Source organism: Sinocyclocheilus rhinocerous, unplaced genomic scaffold, assembly GCF_001515625.1.
Source record: "Sinocyclocheilus rhinocerous isolate Xijiao unplaced genomic scaffold, SAMN03320098_v1.1 scaffold433, whole genome shotgun sequence".
In the NCBI taxonomy this organism is placed as follows: domain Eukaryota; kingdom Metazoa; phylum Chordata; class Actinopteri; order Cypriniformes; family Cyprinidae; genus Sinocyclocheilus; species Sinocyclocheilus rhinocerous.
This window is the reverse complement of record NW_015627897.1, coordinates 1,189,955-1,206,458: the sequence shown is the minus strand read 5'-3', so window position 1 is coordinate 1,206,458 and position 16,504 is coordinate 1,189,955. Positions and strand designations below refer to the sequence as shown.

Below are 16,504 nucleotides of genomic sequence, written 5' to 3'. Positions count from 1 at the left end.
TTTATATCTCGCAATTCTGACTTTATAACTCGCAATTGCAAGTTTATATCACGCATGCAATTGAGATAAAGTCGCAATTCTGACTTTATAACTCGCAATTGCGAGTTTATATCACGCAAATCTGACTTTATAACTCGCAATTTCGAGTTTATATCACGCAATTCTGACTTTATTTCTCAGAATTGCGACTTTATGTCTCGCAATTGCGAGTTTATATCACGCAATTCTGACTTTATAACTCGCAATTGCAAGTTTATATCACGCAATTCTGTGATAAAAAGTCAGAATTGTTAGATAAAAAGTCGCAATAACCTTTTTGTAAATTCCGGGCTTCCATAAAAAATAGTTGTTGGATTAAGCATTAATTTTTTTCTAAAAATTATAAAAGTAAATAAAAGCATCTTGAATGAACAGTAAACTGCATGTTAGGTCAACAGATTAGTGAGTAAACATGATTTTTAGTCCATTTTGCACATTTTCTGCAGAATTTCACAGATTTTTCTGCAATATTAAAGCAAAAAAACGCAATTCTGACTTTATAACTCGCAATTGCAAGTTTATATCACGCAATTCTGTGAAAAAAAGTCAGAATTGTGAGATAAAAAGTCGCAATAACCTTTTTGTAAATTCCGGGCTTCCATAAAAAATAGTTGTTGGATTAAGCATTATTTTTTTTCTAAAAATTATAAAAGTAAATAAAAGCATCTTGAATGAACAGTAAACTGCATGTTAGGTCAACAGATTAGTGAGTAAACATGATTTTTAGTCCATTTTGCACATTTTCTGCAGAATTTCACAGATTTTTCTGCAATATTAAAGCAAAAAAAATTCCACATTCCTCTATATAACACAAAAGGAGATATTTATCCTGGTTATACATGTTGTAAAAATGATGACACAGTGTTCACTGTTTCTTTAAATATACCCTCTGAGGCAGAACTACCACCACCAACAAGCAGGGTAAACAAACGCTGATGCCCACCGCAAGAACCACCAAAGGCCTAAATCCACCTCCAAGAGTAAAAGACCAGGTGACAAACTCAAGGCACACGGAGAGGGAAACTCAAGCTGCAATGAAAATCCTGCTGCAAACTGCTAAAGCAAAAACCAGACACCAAAACAGGAAGTTAAGAGGAACTGATAGAGAGACCAGGAACCTGCAGAAAGGAAGAGAATGACACCACAGATGCCCAAAGCTCGAGCTGATGGATGTTTCTGGCAGCGAGGAACAGAGATTATTAGCTGCAAAAGAAGAAAGCACATGCATTCGGTTGGACTGTACATTGTGTAACACACACAAACAAAAGTTTGTGGTCGGTAAGATTTTTTTGATGTATCTGAAATAAGTCTTTTATGTTCACCAAGGTTGCATTTATTTAATAAAAAATACAGTAAAAATTTGTGAAAGTTGTGTTATTACAATTTAATGCTTTCTATTTGAATATATTTTACATTTTAATTTTCCTTCAGTAATCATTCTAACATGTTAATTTGCGTCTCTTATTATTATCAATGTTTAAAACAGTTGTCCTGCTTAATATTTATGTGGAAAAATGTGATGCATTTTTTCAGAATTATTTGATGAATATTAAGTTCAAAAGAACAGCTTTATTAGAAATAGAATTTGTGTAACTTTATAAATGTCTTTACTGTCACTTCTGATCAATTTAATGCATCCTTGTTCAATAAAATTCTTAATATCTTTAAAACATATATATTTTACTGACCCCAGACTTTTGATCAGTAGTGTATATCAGAGGCTTGAGATATAACATGTGCCACTAAAATTGGTCTCTTCAGATTGGGCAGTCGAGGAACTCAATCTAGCCTGAGGAGAAGTTAAAGGTGTGTTATCAAAGACTGAGGATTTTGTAGAACTGTTCTCCATTGAGAGATCAGCTAATGTGTCTTTAGACATTAGTCCAGTTGAGGGGATCTCTGAAAAGTCTGTATTTATGCTGGTTTTTAACAGGAACTCTGGGGGAGAAGAGGAATCTGATGTGTTTGGAAATGGAGTTTGGGAAGTTGTCTTCTGGAATTGAGAGCGGGACTCAGAAGTGGACACATCAGAGGAGGAATTTGTCATTTTGGAAGATAAAGAGCTGTTAAAGTTGATGGTTGAGTGTTGGACAGATGAGGGCATTTCTAATGTTGGCAAGTCCAACTTTGTAGAGGTCAATAAAATGTTCGACTGGGCAACGTTTTGGGGAGCACATGCAACCATTGGGGATTCAGACAGAGATGGACATGTTGATGGTTGTTGAAGGGCACAGAAATTGTCTCCTGGCTTTATATCTAACTCAATAGAAGATGTATCTACAGTAACAGACATTACGGGGTGAGAGTTTCTGTCATAGTGTTTTGAGAGTTTGACTTGGAAGCTGCTTGAAGACTGACAGTAATATCGAGCGATAAACCGTTCATGTGAGCGTCTGAACCTCGTGGTTGGACAGAAACCGTTTCACTGGGAGTTCGAGAAGCAGAGCATGTATCTGGAACCATAAAACATTAATCTGAACAGAGACGCGTTAGCGAGGGATCTGGAAGTGCGTTAGGGACAGAAACACACGCTTGGATGCTAGTTCTCTGGCTTCCAACCTGTGCAGCAATAAGTTCTGAAATTAAATATGGGTTTTCCAGCACCTGTGAAGACAAACCAACACATTACCATACAACAGACATGTGAACAATGGAACATGCTTTCAGAAGAAAACAAAACAAGACAGTATGACAGCCCAGTTTAAGAGCAACTAGATTTATCATTCCATTATATATGCAGCAGGACAAGTTGCGCACCCAAAGTTTCATACTTAGGTTTAGGGCTCTGAACAAACCCCTAACCTTATATATGAGCAACAGTAATAGCAATAAGAAGAAGAAACAGCATGCCAGAAATGCTTTTATGCTCGTGGAATTCCGGTTTCAGGGGACAAAAACAAAGACAGACCTTTATGTCCAGCAAAAACAGACAAAGGACACACTTTGGCTAAGATGCTGACACAGATCTGCAACACTGGAGTCCACTGCAGCCCAAAAGCCTTATAAGCAACTGATTCATTGACCCCAAACCCATTCCATTAACAAAAGCAGATCTGGGAACACCAGAATCCAGTGGAACTTACCTTATGTTACATGTTATTTTACAGGGCTGCTGGGCAATTTAGACTAACGCTTTTATCCGGTAAAGATGCATTAAACTGATCAAAAGTGACAGAATGATTTCTGAAGGATCAAGTGAGACTGAAGACTTGAGTAATGGCTGCTGAAAATCACATAATTTAACTTTATATAATTTAATATTTTACTAAATAGTATCAACACTATTTACAGCATAAATACTATATTTTACTATTTTGCAACCTTGGAGATATCTATCAAAATATTTAAATTCAGCACAAATCTAGTTTAAAATATTCAGCAACGTTTTCCACTTGTGTATTTTTTCATAAAAACATTTTTAACCACACAGAGACTTGTTTTTTGAGTGATGATGCAAATGAATAATCGTTTTGATTTTTGAATCAATTGACTGAAATGGACAGTCTGAACTGCTTTAAAGAAATTAATCAAACTTGCCAACTTAAATTTTGTTATTAATGTTTAATCAGAGGCATTATTAAAATATCCTTGTCTTAACGCTCTCATAATCATATAAAAGTCAAGAGCGAAGCCAGGATTGCAAAAATAGTCTAATTAAACTTAATTAATACAAGTGTATCAAAATGACAATGTATTTATAATGCAAAATTATTGCATTTATTTTATTATTTCATATATTCTCCAGTTCGTTTGGAAAGTTTATTATTTTACTTAGTTAATATTATTATTGCATTTATATATGCTGGATTCGGTGTTACTCAGATTTGCCCAGAATGGCATTTCATTAGCTACCCAATCACTGACGTTGCATTTGGCAAGTGTTAGACAGAAAAGCGTGCACACAAATGCACACACACACACACACACACACTGTTTGTTGAGGCCATCCATCACCACATGGGGCAGGTGTTCATTCAGCATGGCTGGAGAAATGATGACCTCATCAAAGGCCTTGTTATCCCCCCACAGAGCGGAGTAAGTGGGATCTTCCTGACCACAACTACAGAGAGAGAGAGAGAGAGATGGTTAGAGGAATCTTAGACTCACAGGAAAACTATGCAAACTGATGTGACACATTCAAAGTTAATTACTGGAAATAAAAGGTCCAACTCTTCCTAGAAGCATAGAATGAAATTTAAAAAATCTATTTCCAAACATATGGAAGTCCACAGAGGCCATGCGTTGTATGTTTTGCATTATTGAAATCATGATCTGAAATAATTATATATTTCTTGTAAGAGTAATTTTTGAGAAAACAAAACGGTAACACATATTAAACAATTATTATATTACCAACATTTGCATTTCATTAGGCCTATACACTTTTGTAGACCCCCAACTGCCATCAAAGATATTGTATGACAGATAAAAAATGAACTGCTCTACATTAGATGGGGTTTAATTAAAAATGTCTCTGTAAAGAACAAAACCTTTTTTGCAAACACTGCAAGAGAAACAGGTTTTACTCATTTACTAGTAGATGATATTTACTACTACTTACACAAGTGTTCAAAAGTTTAAGGTCAGCAAGATTTTCTTTTAAATAAATAAATCAATAAATACTTGTATTCAGCAAGGATGCATCAAACTGATCGATAATGACAGACTTGTACACACTCTATTGCATTTTCTATTGAATCACTGTTTACACAAAAATATTAGGCATCACATTCAGTTTCAACACTGATAGTAAATAATGTTTCTTGAGCATATTAGAATGATTTCTGAAGGATCATGTGACACTGAAGACTGGAGTAATGATGCTGAAAATTCAGCTTTGCATCACAGGAATAAATTATATCTTAACATATATTCAAATAGAAAACAGTTATTTAAAACTAATAATATTTCACATTATCAAACTTTTTGCAGCATTTTTTATTTAAAAAAATGCAGGCTTGGTAAGCATAAAAGTTTTGGGGGGAAAAAAATGACTGAATCCAAACGTTTGAACAGTAGTGTACATTTTTAAGCTACAACCCAGTTTAGCCCAGTTTATTTAATTTGATGTATGTGTCCATTCACGTCAACTTCCTACAGCTCACTTACCAAAAAAGGCAGGTATATGAAGGTAATTTAATGCCTAAAAGATTTGCATACGCAGGGTAAGAGTTGTGGAAGTGTACATAAGACTGTAAGCGTAAATTAAATTTGCCAAAATTTTTGCGTTTTGACTAACGCAAAAACTTACACTTTCAAAAAAAATAAAAAAAAAATAAAAAAAATACAACTTTGATAAAAAATATGTCTTTAATGATGTCTAAATATATATCCAAATTAAAGCAACTAATTATGCGGGAATCCAACGTTCCCAGCCACTAGGGAACACACAGCCATGTTTATATGTTTATTTTTATAGAGCCATCTAGTGGTTACACAATGGTATTACAGATGATAAATGGTGAATAAGTTCCCAATAAGTTAGAGATAATATTTTAGTAATATTTAGTCAAATCCCCTTAAATTACAACATGTTAAAGTAAAAAAATATATATTACTGTTGGTTCAATTATTATTTAACCAAATTTTAGTTTAAAAAAAATGGAATCGTCCCTGATCAGTAGACAATGAAATTTCAATGTAAAGCCAAACCAATCCAATAATGTTAACACCAACTCACAATTCAGTATGAGCACAAGGGAGTCTAGCCTAATGGTACACAACTTATAAAGTATCATGTTTTAATCAAGTTGTTATTTATTTATTTTTATTTTTAATGTATGTGTACATTAAAAGTACCATTCTGGCAGCGAGAACGATCCTGAACTAAATGAAGATTAATGTTTTGGCATGTGATGTGTTTATTGAACCAATCGGATAAGAGTAAATGGATAGTCAGCGAGAGCCTCATTTGATTGGCTACAAGAAGGTGGTGGACCCGCCCTCCCCCTCACAAAAACTCAAATTAGTGAGAGAATCGTGCCAAAATTGTAAGCGCTTACAGATTGGTTCTATGCAGTCAATCCGTTTTGCAGTTCTTTAAACTGTTGTTTTCGCTTGCAAATCACTGTTCAAAGGCTTGCAGTACTTTTGACCGTATTTTAGCAAAAACAACGTGCCAAAAGTGTAAGCGTGGAAAAATGGAAGTCAGAAGAATGCAGATCATATTTATTTTGCATTAGCATGAAGTTTCACAATACTTGAATTACACTTACGAGTAACAGTAAAATGCTGCAAATAATTTTTTCTTACGCTTGCTTTTCAAAGCTTCTGTTGCGCATGCAAATTTAATTTACGCTTACAGTCTTATGTACACTTCCACAACTCTTACCCTGCGTATGCAAATCTTTTAGGCATTAAATTACCTTCATACAGGTAATCTAAATATGCAGAATCTCTAAAACTGCCATTTCTCAGTGCCAGACATTTCAATATAATACCAGGCACTGGAGTGTACCTCGTATCTGAAGAGCAGACTCCCATTTCCTTGTTCCATTAATCCATTCAGTTTACTTCCTCTCTACTCACCACATCTCAGGCGGGTGGTTGTGCACCACATGAATGACCCGTCCCGGTGGATAGAGCGGTGTGGAGGCTGACAGGGCGATGCTCAGGTCACTGGGGTGAAGCCACAGGCGAGAGTTAGAGGGGGTCACGCCCTGAGATACAGGGGCTTCGTCATCCAGGGGCAGCTCTGATTTAGGGATGCACTTTGTACCCCCAGCAATGATCCGCCACTGATGGAAACAGACAGAGAGAAACATACAGGCTCTGTTCCAAAACCTAGTGAGCCGCAGCATTTCAAGCATCATTTCCTGCTAAGAGCAGCTAACCACCAAAGTACGCTCTATTAATAATGCACATTAATAAGCAGAAATGCATCACACAGAGGCCAAATTTCTCACAAACTTCCCTGAAACTAATCAGAGGCTGGCAGAAAATATAAGGGAGATATGAGACGCTGTTCATGATGCAAGCAGCATTAATGGCAATGGAGGTGTCTACGCTTTCATTTTTGCATCATCTCTGCTGCACGTCAGCACAGTGTTGGATTTGATAGAAACAGAAAAAAAAATCTCTGAAGCTGTGTGGTGTATGGTGAGTCATTTATATAAGATAAACTGAGTAGGTGACTACTTTTCCGGACAGCGGGTCTACTATAAGTTATGTAAGCAAGCACTAACATAGAGTACACTTCTGTTCAAAGTTTGTGGTCTGTAAGATTTTTATTTTTAATTTTTTTGAAAGAAAGAAATTAAAGGAATAGTTCACCCAACATGTACACTTCCACAACTCTTACCCTGCGTATGCAAATCTTTTAGGCATTAAATTACCTTCATACAGGTAATCTAAATATGCAGAATCTCTAAAACTGCCATTTCTCAGTGCCAGACATTTCAATATAATACCAGGCACTGGAGTGTACCTCGTATCTGAAGAGCAGACTCCCATTTCCTTGTTCCATTAATCCATTCAGTTTACTTCCTCTCTACTCACCACATCTCAGGCGGGTGGTTGTGCACCACATGAATGACCCGTCCCGGTGGATAGAGCGGTGTGGAGGCTGACAGGGCGATGCTCAGGTCACTGGGGTGAAGCCACAGGCGAGAGTTAGAGGGGGTCACGCCCTGAGATACAGGGGCTTCGTCATCCAGGGGCAGCTCTGATTTAGGGATGCACTTTGTACCCCCAGCAATGATCCGCCACTGATGGAAACAGACAGAGAGAAACATACAGGCTCTGTTCCAAAACCTAGTGAGCCGCAGCATTTCAAGCATCATTTCCTGCTAAGAGCAGCTAACCACCAAAGTACGCTCTATTAATAATGCACATTAATAAGCAGAAATGCATCACACAGAGGCCAAATTTCTCACAAACTTCCCTGAAACTAATCAGAGGCTGGCAGAAAATATAAGTGAGATATGAGACGCTGTTCATGATGCAAGCAGCATTAATGGCAATGGAGGTGTCTACGCTTTCATTTTTGCATCATCTCTGCTGCACGTCAGCACAGTGTTGGATTTGATAGAAATCTCTGAAGCTGTGTGGTGTATGGTGAGTCATTTATATAAGATAAACTGAGTAGGTGACTACTTTTCCGGACAGCGGGTCTACTATAAGTTATGTAAGCAAGCACTAACATAGAGTACACTTCTGTTCAAAGTTTGTGGTCTGTAAGATTTTTATTTTTAATTTTTTTGAAAGAAAGAAATTAAAGGAATAGTTCACCCAACAATTTTCTGAAAATGTACTCACCCTCAGGCCATCCAAGATGTAGATGAGTTTGTTTCTTCATGGGAAAAGATTTGGAGAAATGGATCCCCAGTGGATCTTTTGCAGTGAATGGGTGCCGTCAGAATGAGAGTCCAAACAGCTGATAAAACCATCACAATAATCCACAAGCAACTCACTTGACACCAGTCCATCAATTAATGTCTTGTGAAGTAAAAAGCTGCATATTTTAATTCATCATTACTTTAAAATGACACTTCTGGCCAAAATATGAGTCCATAATCCATAATAACGCTTCCTCCAGTAAAAAAAAGTTGTCCTCTCATATCAAAATCCACCCACATATTTGTTTAGAACTGTTTTGGCTTGTTTTCACCTGTAAACGGTGCTTGATCTGTGCATATTCCTCTCCTGATTTAGATGAGACAACTTTTTCTCTGGAGAAAGCAATATTATGGATAGAGGACTTGTATTTTAGTGGAAGCAACAGTTTGAAGTTTGAAATGTATAGATGTTTTTTTGTTTTTTTTACAAACACGCAGCTTTTCCCTTCACAAGATGTAAATTCATGGACTGGAGTTACTTGTAGATTACTTGTGGATGTTTTTATCAGCTGTTTGGACGGCACCCATTCACTGCAGAGGATCCATTGGCGAGCAAGTGATGTAATGATACATTTCTCCAAATCTGTTCCAAAGAAGAAACAAACCCTGGCCTGAGGGTGAGTACATTTTCAGAAAATGTTCACTTTTGGGTGAACTAGTTAAAAATCTTACTGACACTAAACCTTTGAATGGTAGTGTACTTTTAAACCGCACCCAAATGTGAGGCCCAAACCCACAACCCTGAGAAAAGAGATTAATGTTCCACTGAATGAACTAGAAAAGAGATGTAAAAAAGAAAAAAGAAACCCAGATCTGAGGTTATAATTAGTAATATAACAATTGATCATTTACTTTATTCGCCCAAAGGAAAAAGATATGGGCGAAGCACAATGTGAGAGATATAATGAGGGCAATTAATTACTGGCACAATACAATGATAATAAATGCTACTGCACCATCACCCACATGCATGGACTCTCTAGAATGCTTGATTCTGTACATATTTGTACATATTTAGTTCAATGTACAGTCAGCATCATTATGGCAAAATAAACCACATTTGCTATTATGGCAATAAAATAAACCACTCCTTGTCAGGGTCGTGATCTTCCTTATTTTGCAATCAAACCAGAGTGATTGTAGATCATTTCTTATATACTGTGTACAAATTTCTTGAAAGGAAAACATTTATCAAGTTCTTATTTTTTTCCTTCTTTATTTCATTAAATTTTTATCTCATTCACTGGAATGGAATTAATATAGTTACGTATACTGTACAGTAAATTAACAGTTCGTGGCACATGGAGACTATGTTCTAACGCTGGGAATAAGCAAGTTAAAGCAGCTCACCTTTGGTTTATCACTCTTCTGTAGGACTTCAAGTAGGTGGCGACGGAAGCCCTCAAGCTGAGAGAGGCCAATCCTGAATGAACACAACAGAAGAAGATTAACATCCGTCTGCTCAGACTTATAAATATACGCAAGCACAGCTGAACACTCATTTACCTGGGGACCAGATCTTTTCCCAACACGACTGAGGTGACGAACTCTTTCGAGTACTCCATCGCATCCTCACTATGAATTAAACAGACACAGAAGCTTGTGTTCAAACATGTTCTTTGATGTCAACATAAAAACAGTGTTCACAATCTGTTCTACTGCCATGATGTGACAGATTTCAGTGTAATATTCAACAGTTGATTTAATGCTGACTTTATATTTAGATTTACAAAGAATATGTAATTTAAAAAAACTGTGCAAAGACTTTTTAAAGTGTGGCAGGTAAGAGTTTTCTCAAATCAAAAACTCAGAAAAGGTTTTGAGTGACTCTCAACTCAAATAATATCCTTCCAAAAGATTAGTGCATCTAGTGGATTTGTGCATCCATGCATGTTTTTGTGCTAATAACCAATTGCATTACAGAGAAGGAGATCTGTAGCTTGTGACAAATCTCTTGAGTTTTTTAATTTTTTTTTATTTAGAAAAGCATTAAAGAATGCTACTCTGAAGCTGCCATAATAGCTTTTAAATGAACTACCACTACCAATGAAACGTTTGGTAAGATTTTTAAAATGTTTCTGAAAGTCTTTTAAGTAGTCTTCTTTTTTTTCTTTTTTTTAAATGCAGTAAAAAATGCAATATTGCGAAATATTACTGCAATTTAAAATAACCGTTTTCTATTTTAATGTAATGTATTCCTGTGATGCAAAGCTAAATTTTCAGCTTCATTACTCCAGCCTTCAGTGTTACATTTTTTTCTGGAGCTCTAAATCAAATTCACACTTGCAATTGTCACTAATACCAAACACCTCTGGTTCTCACAAGTCATGTGACTGACCACAATGCTGCAAAACATATGATCTGAGACATGGCAGATGAGAAGAAGTAAAAAACACAGAAAAATGCTTTGTTCCTCATATAAATGTATTCATAACTATGGCTCATAAATCATAACTAAGGATTTAGAGTACTAGTTTTATAATGCTTTTTGGAGCTTATAAATCACCATTCACTTTCCTTGAGTGGAAACAGAAATTCTAATTTCATAATACAGTTTTGAAACGACATCAGGTTGTAACAGTAATGACAAAATGTTCATTTTTGCATGAACTAATCCTTTAACACATCAGTTTAATCTCTTATCTAATGTCATCATGCTTCAGTGACGGCTAAACATTGTCTCTCTCTCTCTCTCAGACGAGATCAGTTTTCAGGTTTCTCTATAAATGTAGTGTAAAACGGATGCCAGAGCAACAATAGAGAGGTCACACTGACCTGAGCAGGCCGCCGGGAGGGGAGTAGGAATAGCAGTGCAGTGAAGGATACTGCGGCCGGAGGAGGAAGGACAGGATGGCGGCTGTACCCGCACCCAGAGAGTGACCCACAATCACCAGCCCATAGTGCATCGTCCCTTTACCCTGAGACACACACGCAAGCACCATTGGACCTTTTAGTGTCATATGATATCATGCACAATGCAAATGTTGCAAGCAACATGCAAATGTTGTTTGAAGATACTGGGCTGAATTTACTACTACTTTAAGTTTTGTCTCGATACCATGCTAAAAAATTTAGACCTTTTTTAAGACCTGCACAAATGAAATGAATACTGTATATTCATACAGAACAAGCCCAGACAATCTCAAAAAGTACTATTTTACTTCAACAAGCAAACATTCGACTTCAGAACTTCAAGATATACATATTTTGTAGTTGGTTTATGTACTTCTATAGCAATACATACAAATTTGAGGTTGACTGATATTAGATTTTGCTCATACATTAATAACAGAGTTTGAAGAGAGGCAATAAACAGATTAATTTGCCAAAACTAGTAAAACCTATAGAGAGACTTTCTTGTGGTTCAGAGAGAAGCCACAAGATTTTATGTTGAATTAAACACCATATACAGGTGATTGTGTAACCAAAACTAGATTTTATGCATAATGTGGGACTTTTAATTATAAACAAGCCCGAAATACACTCTTATTTTGACATGTATATGCATTTTTACTAGGGCTGGGTAAAAAATATCGATATCTCGATATTAATCGATTCTCTTTTTTACGGAACGATATCGATTCTTAAATCCCAAGAATCGATTAGTCTAGCCAGTTTTCAGTTAATGGACGGAACATTGAAGGGCACTTCCCATCCAATATATCGCAATAAATATTGTGCTATGGTGCTTTTAATATGAAGCAAAGTCTCAGATTTCAAATTCTGTCCATCCATTGTATTGCAGTATTTAAATGATAAATGCCGTTTTGGCGCTGTTTAAAGGCAGAGTAAGTGATTTTTCAAAAACGTAGCGCCTCAGTTCAACAGACACAGCAGCGCGAGGCGCACGTGAACTAATCATCTCCTCCACATTAATACCAGCTTCAGCACAAAATAAACATGACTAAACATCCGAAGGTAATTTAAAAGAAAGAGTACAACTTTACAATCCGTATCCTGTCTCATGTAATCGCTCAATCAGTGTTTCAGCCGCGCAAAGACATCAATGTAAAGTTTTGTAAACAACGTCACATTTACCTCAGAAACAAAAATATTCGGTGACCATAAACTTAGACAGCCAGAAAAATAAAGTGTAGAGAGGGGCATTTTGCTAAATATATGCACCACATAACATATTCATTATCATTTTTACTGTTCTTATGTTTGTTTGAATAAATCCATCAATTTTTTATGATAGCCACCATTTAAATGTTTATATATATAAAAAAAAAAAAAACGAATTGAAGAATGAATATTATGTAATTGTAACTTTATTATTTTAAAAACTTCATTAAGTGTAATTTTAACAAATCAGTCAATTTTAACCTTCAATATTATAATGCAGTACCAACTGACTCTCCAGCTTTAGTTGAGATTTTTTTTCCTTGAGAAAATTTGGCATGTACTGTACCTGATATATATCCAAAGTAATCCACGGTGTGGAGCGCGTCCATACACTCCATGCTATGTATTTTTCTGAGGTATGCATATTTTACTCTTAGATTTATCTTTGAGAATTTGATGTATTGATTATCTCTGATTTGACTATATAATTGGCATGATACATTTTTACCTGATTCATAATACATCGTGACATTTTATATTATTCTGACTTACTCTGAAATTATCTTCTTAAATAGATTAAGTGAAGGCGTATGTTTCCACAAATCTGCGTCCTAGAAAAATAAACTGTAGAGAGGGGCATTTTGCTAAATATATGCACCATATAAATGATAATTTTTTACTTTTCTTCAATGTTTAAGTTATATTTTTTTATGACCATTTAAATGTTTATATATAAAAAAAAAAAAAAAACGAATTGAAGTAAAAATATTATGTAATTGTAACTTTATTATTTTTTTAAACTTCATTAAGTGTAATTTAAGCAGTTGTAGGCTATAGCGTACAAATTTGTCAATTTTAACCTTCAATATTATAGTAATGTAGTACCAAATGACTCTCATGTATATTTTACAGCATTAGTTGAGAGATTTTTTTTCCTTGAGAAAATTTGGCAAGTACTGTACCTGATATATATCCAAAATAATCGATATTGAATCGAATCGAATCGAAAGCTTGTGAATGAGAATCGAATCGAATCGTGAAATTTGTGTCAAAACCCAGCCCTAATTTTTACTCAAAGCTGCTCATTCAAAAAGATGGGGGGATAAAATATGCACTCTTACAAACATCTACAACATATTACTATATAAAAACCTTAACATAAGCATTTGGTATTCACTGATTGCGAATTATTGAAACTACTGAAAGCCTGTAGAAAGCACAACAGTGCTGCATTTTTACTTTGAATGAGCAGTGCTAACATTTATTTAATTATATCAAAGCCTTTTGAAGTTTAATCACAACTGATCATATGGTGATTCCTTGAATGGTGTGTTGCACGGCTGTAGAGCAAAAGTTTTTGGAAATTAGAACACTTTTCTAACTTTTCTGACTTTTGCAGTCTGTGGAAAAACAATATAATTACGCTCTGTGATGTCTAAAATGCCTGTTATGTCAACTATATGTATGTTTTAAAGCATGACAAATGGTTACACTTACCAAATCTCTCCCGAAGGCTTGAGAGAGAATCATTTCTTGCTCGAGTTTCTTCTTTATGTATTCAGCTGAATAAACCATTCCCTAAATAAAGGATTCATGAGAATGAGTTTGCAAAGTTCAATATGTTTTCTGTTTGCCAGTGTTTGAGTTTATATTCGTGTTTGTGTAGCACCTTGTGTCCGAGCCATGTGCCGTGCTGCTCCTCTAAAGGCAAACGCTCAGAATCGCCAGTAAGATCTGTTAAAGCGTCCTGAGAAAGACAGAGAGAGGTATAAATTTATCAAATGACAAACCAGAGACTCGCGTAAGGGATAAAGTACAGCAGGCCAGCCATTATCACAAAAAAACGACTGGGGTTATTTAGCAATATTGACCGTCACGCTGTACATTAGCCCACCTATTACATGGCTACTTAACAAATAAATAAATAAAAGGACATGAAATATTGATTTGAGTCTAAGTTATTTTATAATGTGAAATGGAAGAGACCACAGAGTGATACGAGAAACATGAAACTAGCACAGCTTTGTAAGAAATCGATAGCCTGGTACTTGCAGTCGGATGTATAATTTATGGATGACTGAATTATTATTTTCATCCCGAAAATGTGTTAAAGCACTTTCTTATGTCACTGCTTAAGCACTCTGCTTAGAAACAGCTACTATTTTAATTCTATGAACATACAATGAAGCCTGACCTCATGTGCTTATGTGTAAAATGAGAAAGAGCTGCGTTGTTGTCCCACCTTAGGGGACAACGTCCCTCTGATGCTGATCACGACTTTTTTCTTCGCATGATCCACTGCTACAAAGAAGGGTGTCTCATAAACCTGCAGATCCCATCAAAAATACAGACAATAACTAGTCTTGATCACACGCTTCACATTTATCACATTAGCTACAGCTTCTCAAATTGAGTTATTTTAGTCAGGCGGTGACTCATTGATGTGAACAGACATTTATCACACTAGACATTACGCCTCGGGATTTTTCAGGATTAAGTCAGGGGAGCTGAAGAATTAATTTAAGATGCCGTACTGCGTCATGGCAGGATGTGTAGACAATCTGGACTTCTTTAAGGTCTCGGTCCAGAAATTGTCGTCGGATGGCAAGAACGTTACAGCCACAGCAGTTGTCCTCCTCAACGGTGATGGACTGAGAGAGACGAGAACCTGAAACTGAAGTGTTACAGCTGACGAGAGAGAAGAAAAGAAGAAAAAATAAAGTCATTTGATTTCATTCATATGTCCTATAACAAACTTTCATTTAATAGCCATGTGAAAAAAAGATACCAAATATAAATAAAATAAAAATGTGATTTCTAATTGACAATAAATCACATTTATTATACATTACATTTTATATACACTCAAATGACAAAAGTAAATTATTCTCAGTTATAAAATGCTAAAAAAATATAAATATGTAAATATAAACACACAAACACAATTTTCATAATTTCGGCTCTGTATGCCACCGGAATAGAATTAAAATAGGGCTGCACGATAAATCGCATGCGATATTGACGCACGTGATGGAGATTTACCGCTGATTACAGAACCGGCTTTACTGATAAGATGCGCGTTAAATATCGCATGCGATTTATCGTGCAGCCCTAAATTAAAAATAAAACAATCAAGATGAAATTGAAGTGCAGCCTTTAAGCTTTAATTCAAGGGGTTGAACAAAAATATAACGCAAAATACTTAGGAATTACAACAGCTCTAATAATACATTTATTATAACATTTACACAGTGTTCAAATTGGGATCTGTAATATATTCTAATGTTTTAAAAGAATTCTCTTCTGCTCAGCAAGGCTGCATTTATTTGTACAGTAAAAAAATACATGCCTGATTCAAGAAGGGGGTCTCAAAAATGGCCAAAAATAGTATTTTACTTACAACTTAAATTGTGCTTTGTTGGTATAATGTCTGCTAGAATGTTAAAAATATTATAATATAAATATATAATTTATAAATATTATAAAATATTATAATATAATATATAAATTGTTTTGTTATTGATTTTTTTTCTTTGAAAAGCAAGACAAAACAGTAAAAAGCACATTTTGGCTATTTAATTTATGAAATGGTGAAAAAAAACTGGCAAAATACATGGGAGAAAAAACCCCCGCGAAAACTGTGATCGGTATTCGGTCCAGTGTTTTATTTTGTTTGGCTTCAGCCAAGATTTTTCGTTTCGGTTAATCCCTTACATATATATATATACATATATCAAATGATTAATCAAACGATTAATCGTGATTAATTGCATACAAAATAAAAGTTTTTGTTTGCATAATATACGTGTGTGTTCTGTGTATATTTATTATGTCCATATAAATACACACACATACAGTATATATTTTGAAAATATTTACATGTATTTATTTGTCTATATTTATATTCATATAATTTATATTCATATATATTTATTTATAAATAAATATATTTAATTAATATTTTTCTGAAATATATACATGCATGTGTGTGTATTTATATATACATAATAAATATACAGCACACATACATATATTATGTAAACAAAAACTTTTATTTTGGATGT

At 35.0% G+C, this 16,504-nt stretch overlaps 1 protein-coding gene across 1 annotated transcript in view; it reads right to left on the bottom strand.

The window, feature by feature from the left end:
• LOC107736996 (sn1-specific diacylglycerol lipase alpha-like) overlaps nucleotides 1–16,504 on the bottom strand; it is a 40,125-nt gene that overhangs the window by 4,088 nt on the left and 19,533 nt on the right. Inside the window, exons 9-17 of the mRNA XM_016548385.1 lie at nucleotides 14,975–15,128; nucleotides 14,683–14,766; nucleotides 14,110–14,187; nucleotides 13,938–14,018; nucleotides 11,151–11,293; nucleotides 9,882–9,950; nucleotides 9,726–9,798; nucleotides 7,537–7,745; nucleotides 3,975–4,099 (exon numbers count right to left, since the gene is read on the bottom strand). Of these exons, the coding sequence (XP_016403871.1) occupies nucleotides 3,975–4,099; nucleotides 7,537–7,745; nucleotides 9,726–9,798; nucleotides 9,882–9,950; nucleotides 11,151–11,293; nucleotides 13,938–14,018; nucleotides 14,110–14,187; nucleotides 14,683–14,766; nucleotides 14,975–15,128 (1,016 nt within the window). The remainder of the gene's footprint in view (nucleotides 1–3,974; nucleotides 4,100–7,536; nucleotides 7,746–9,725; nucleotides 9,799–9,881; nucleotides 9,951–11,150; nucleotides 11,294–13,937; nucleotides 14,019–14,109; nucleotides 14,188–14,682; nucleotides 14,767–14,974; nucleotides 15,129–16,504) is intronic.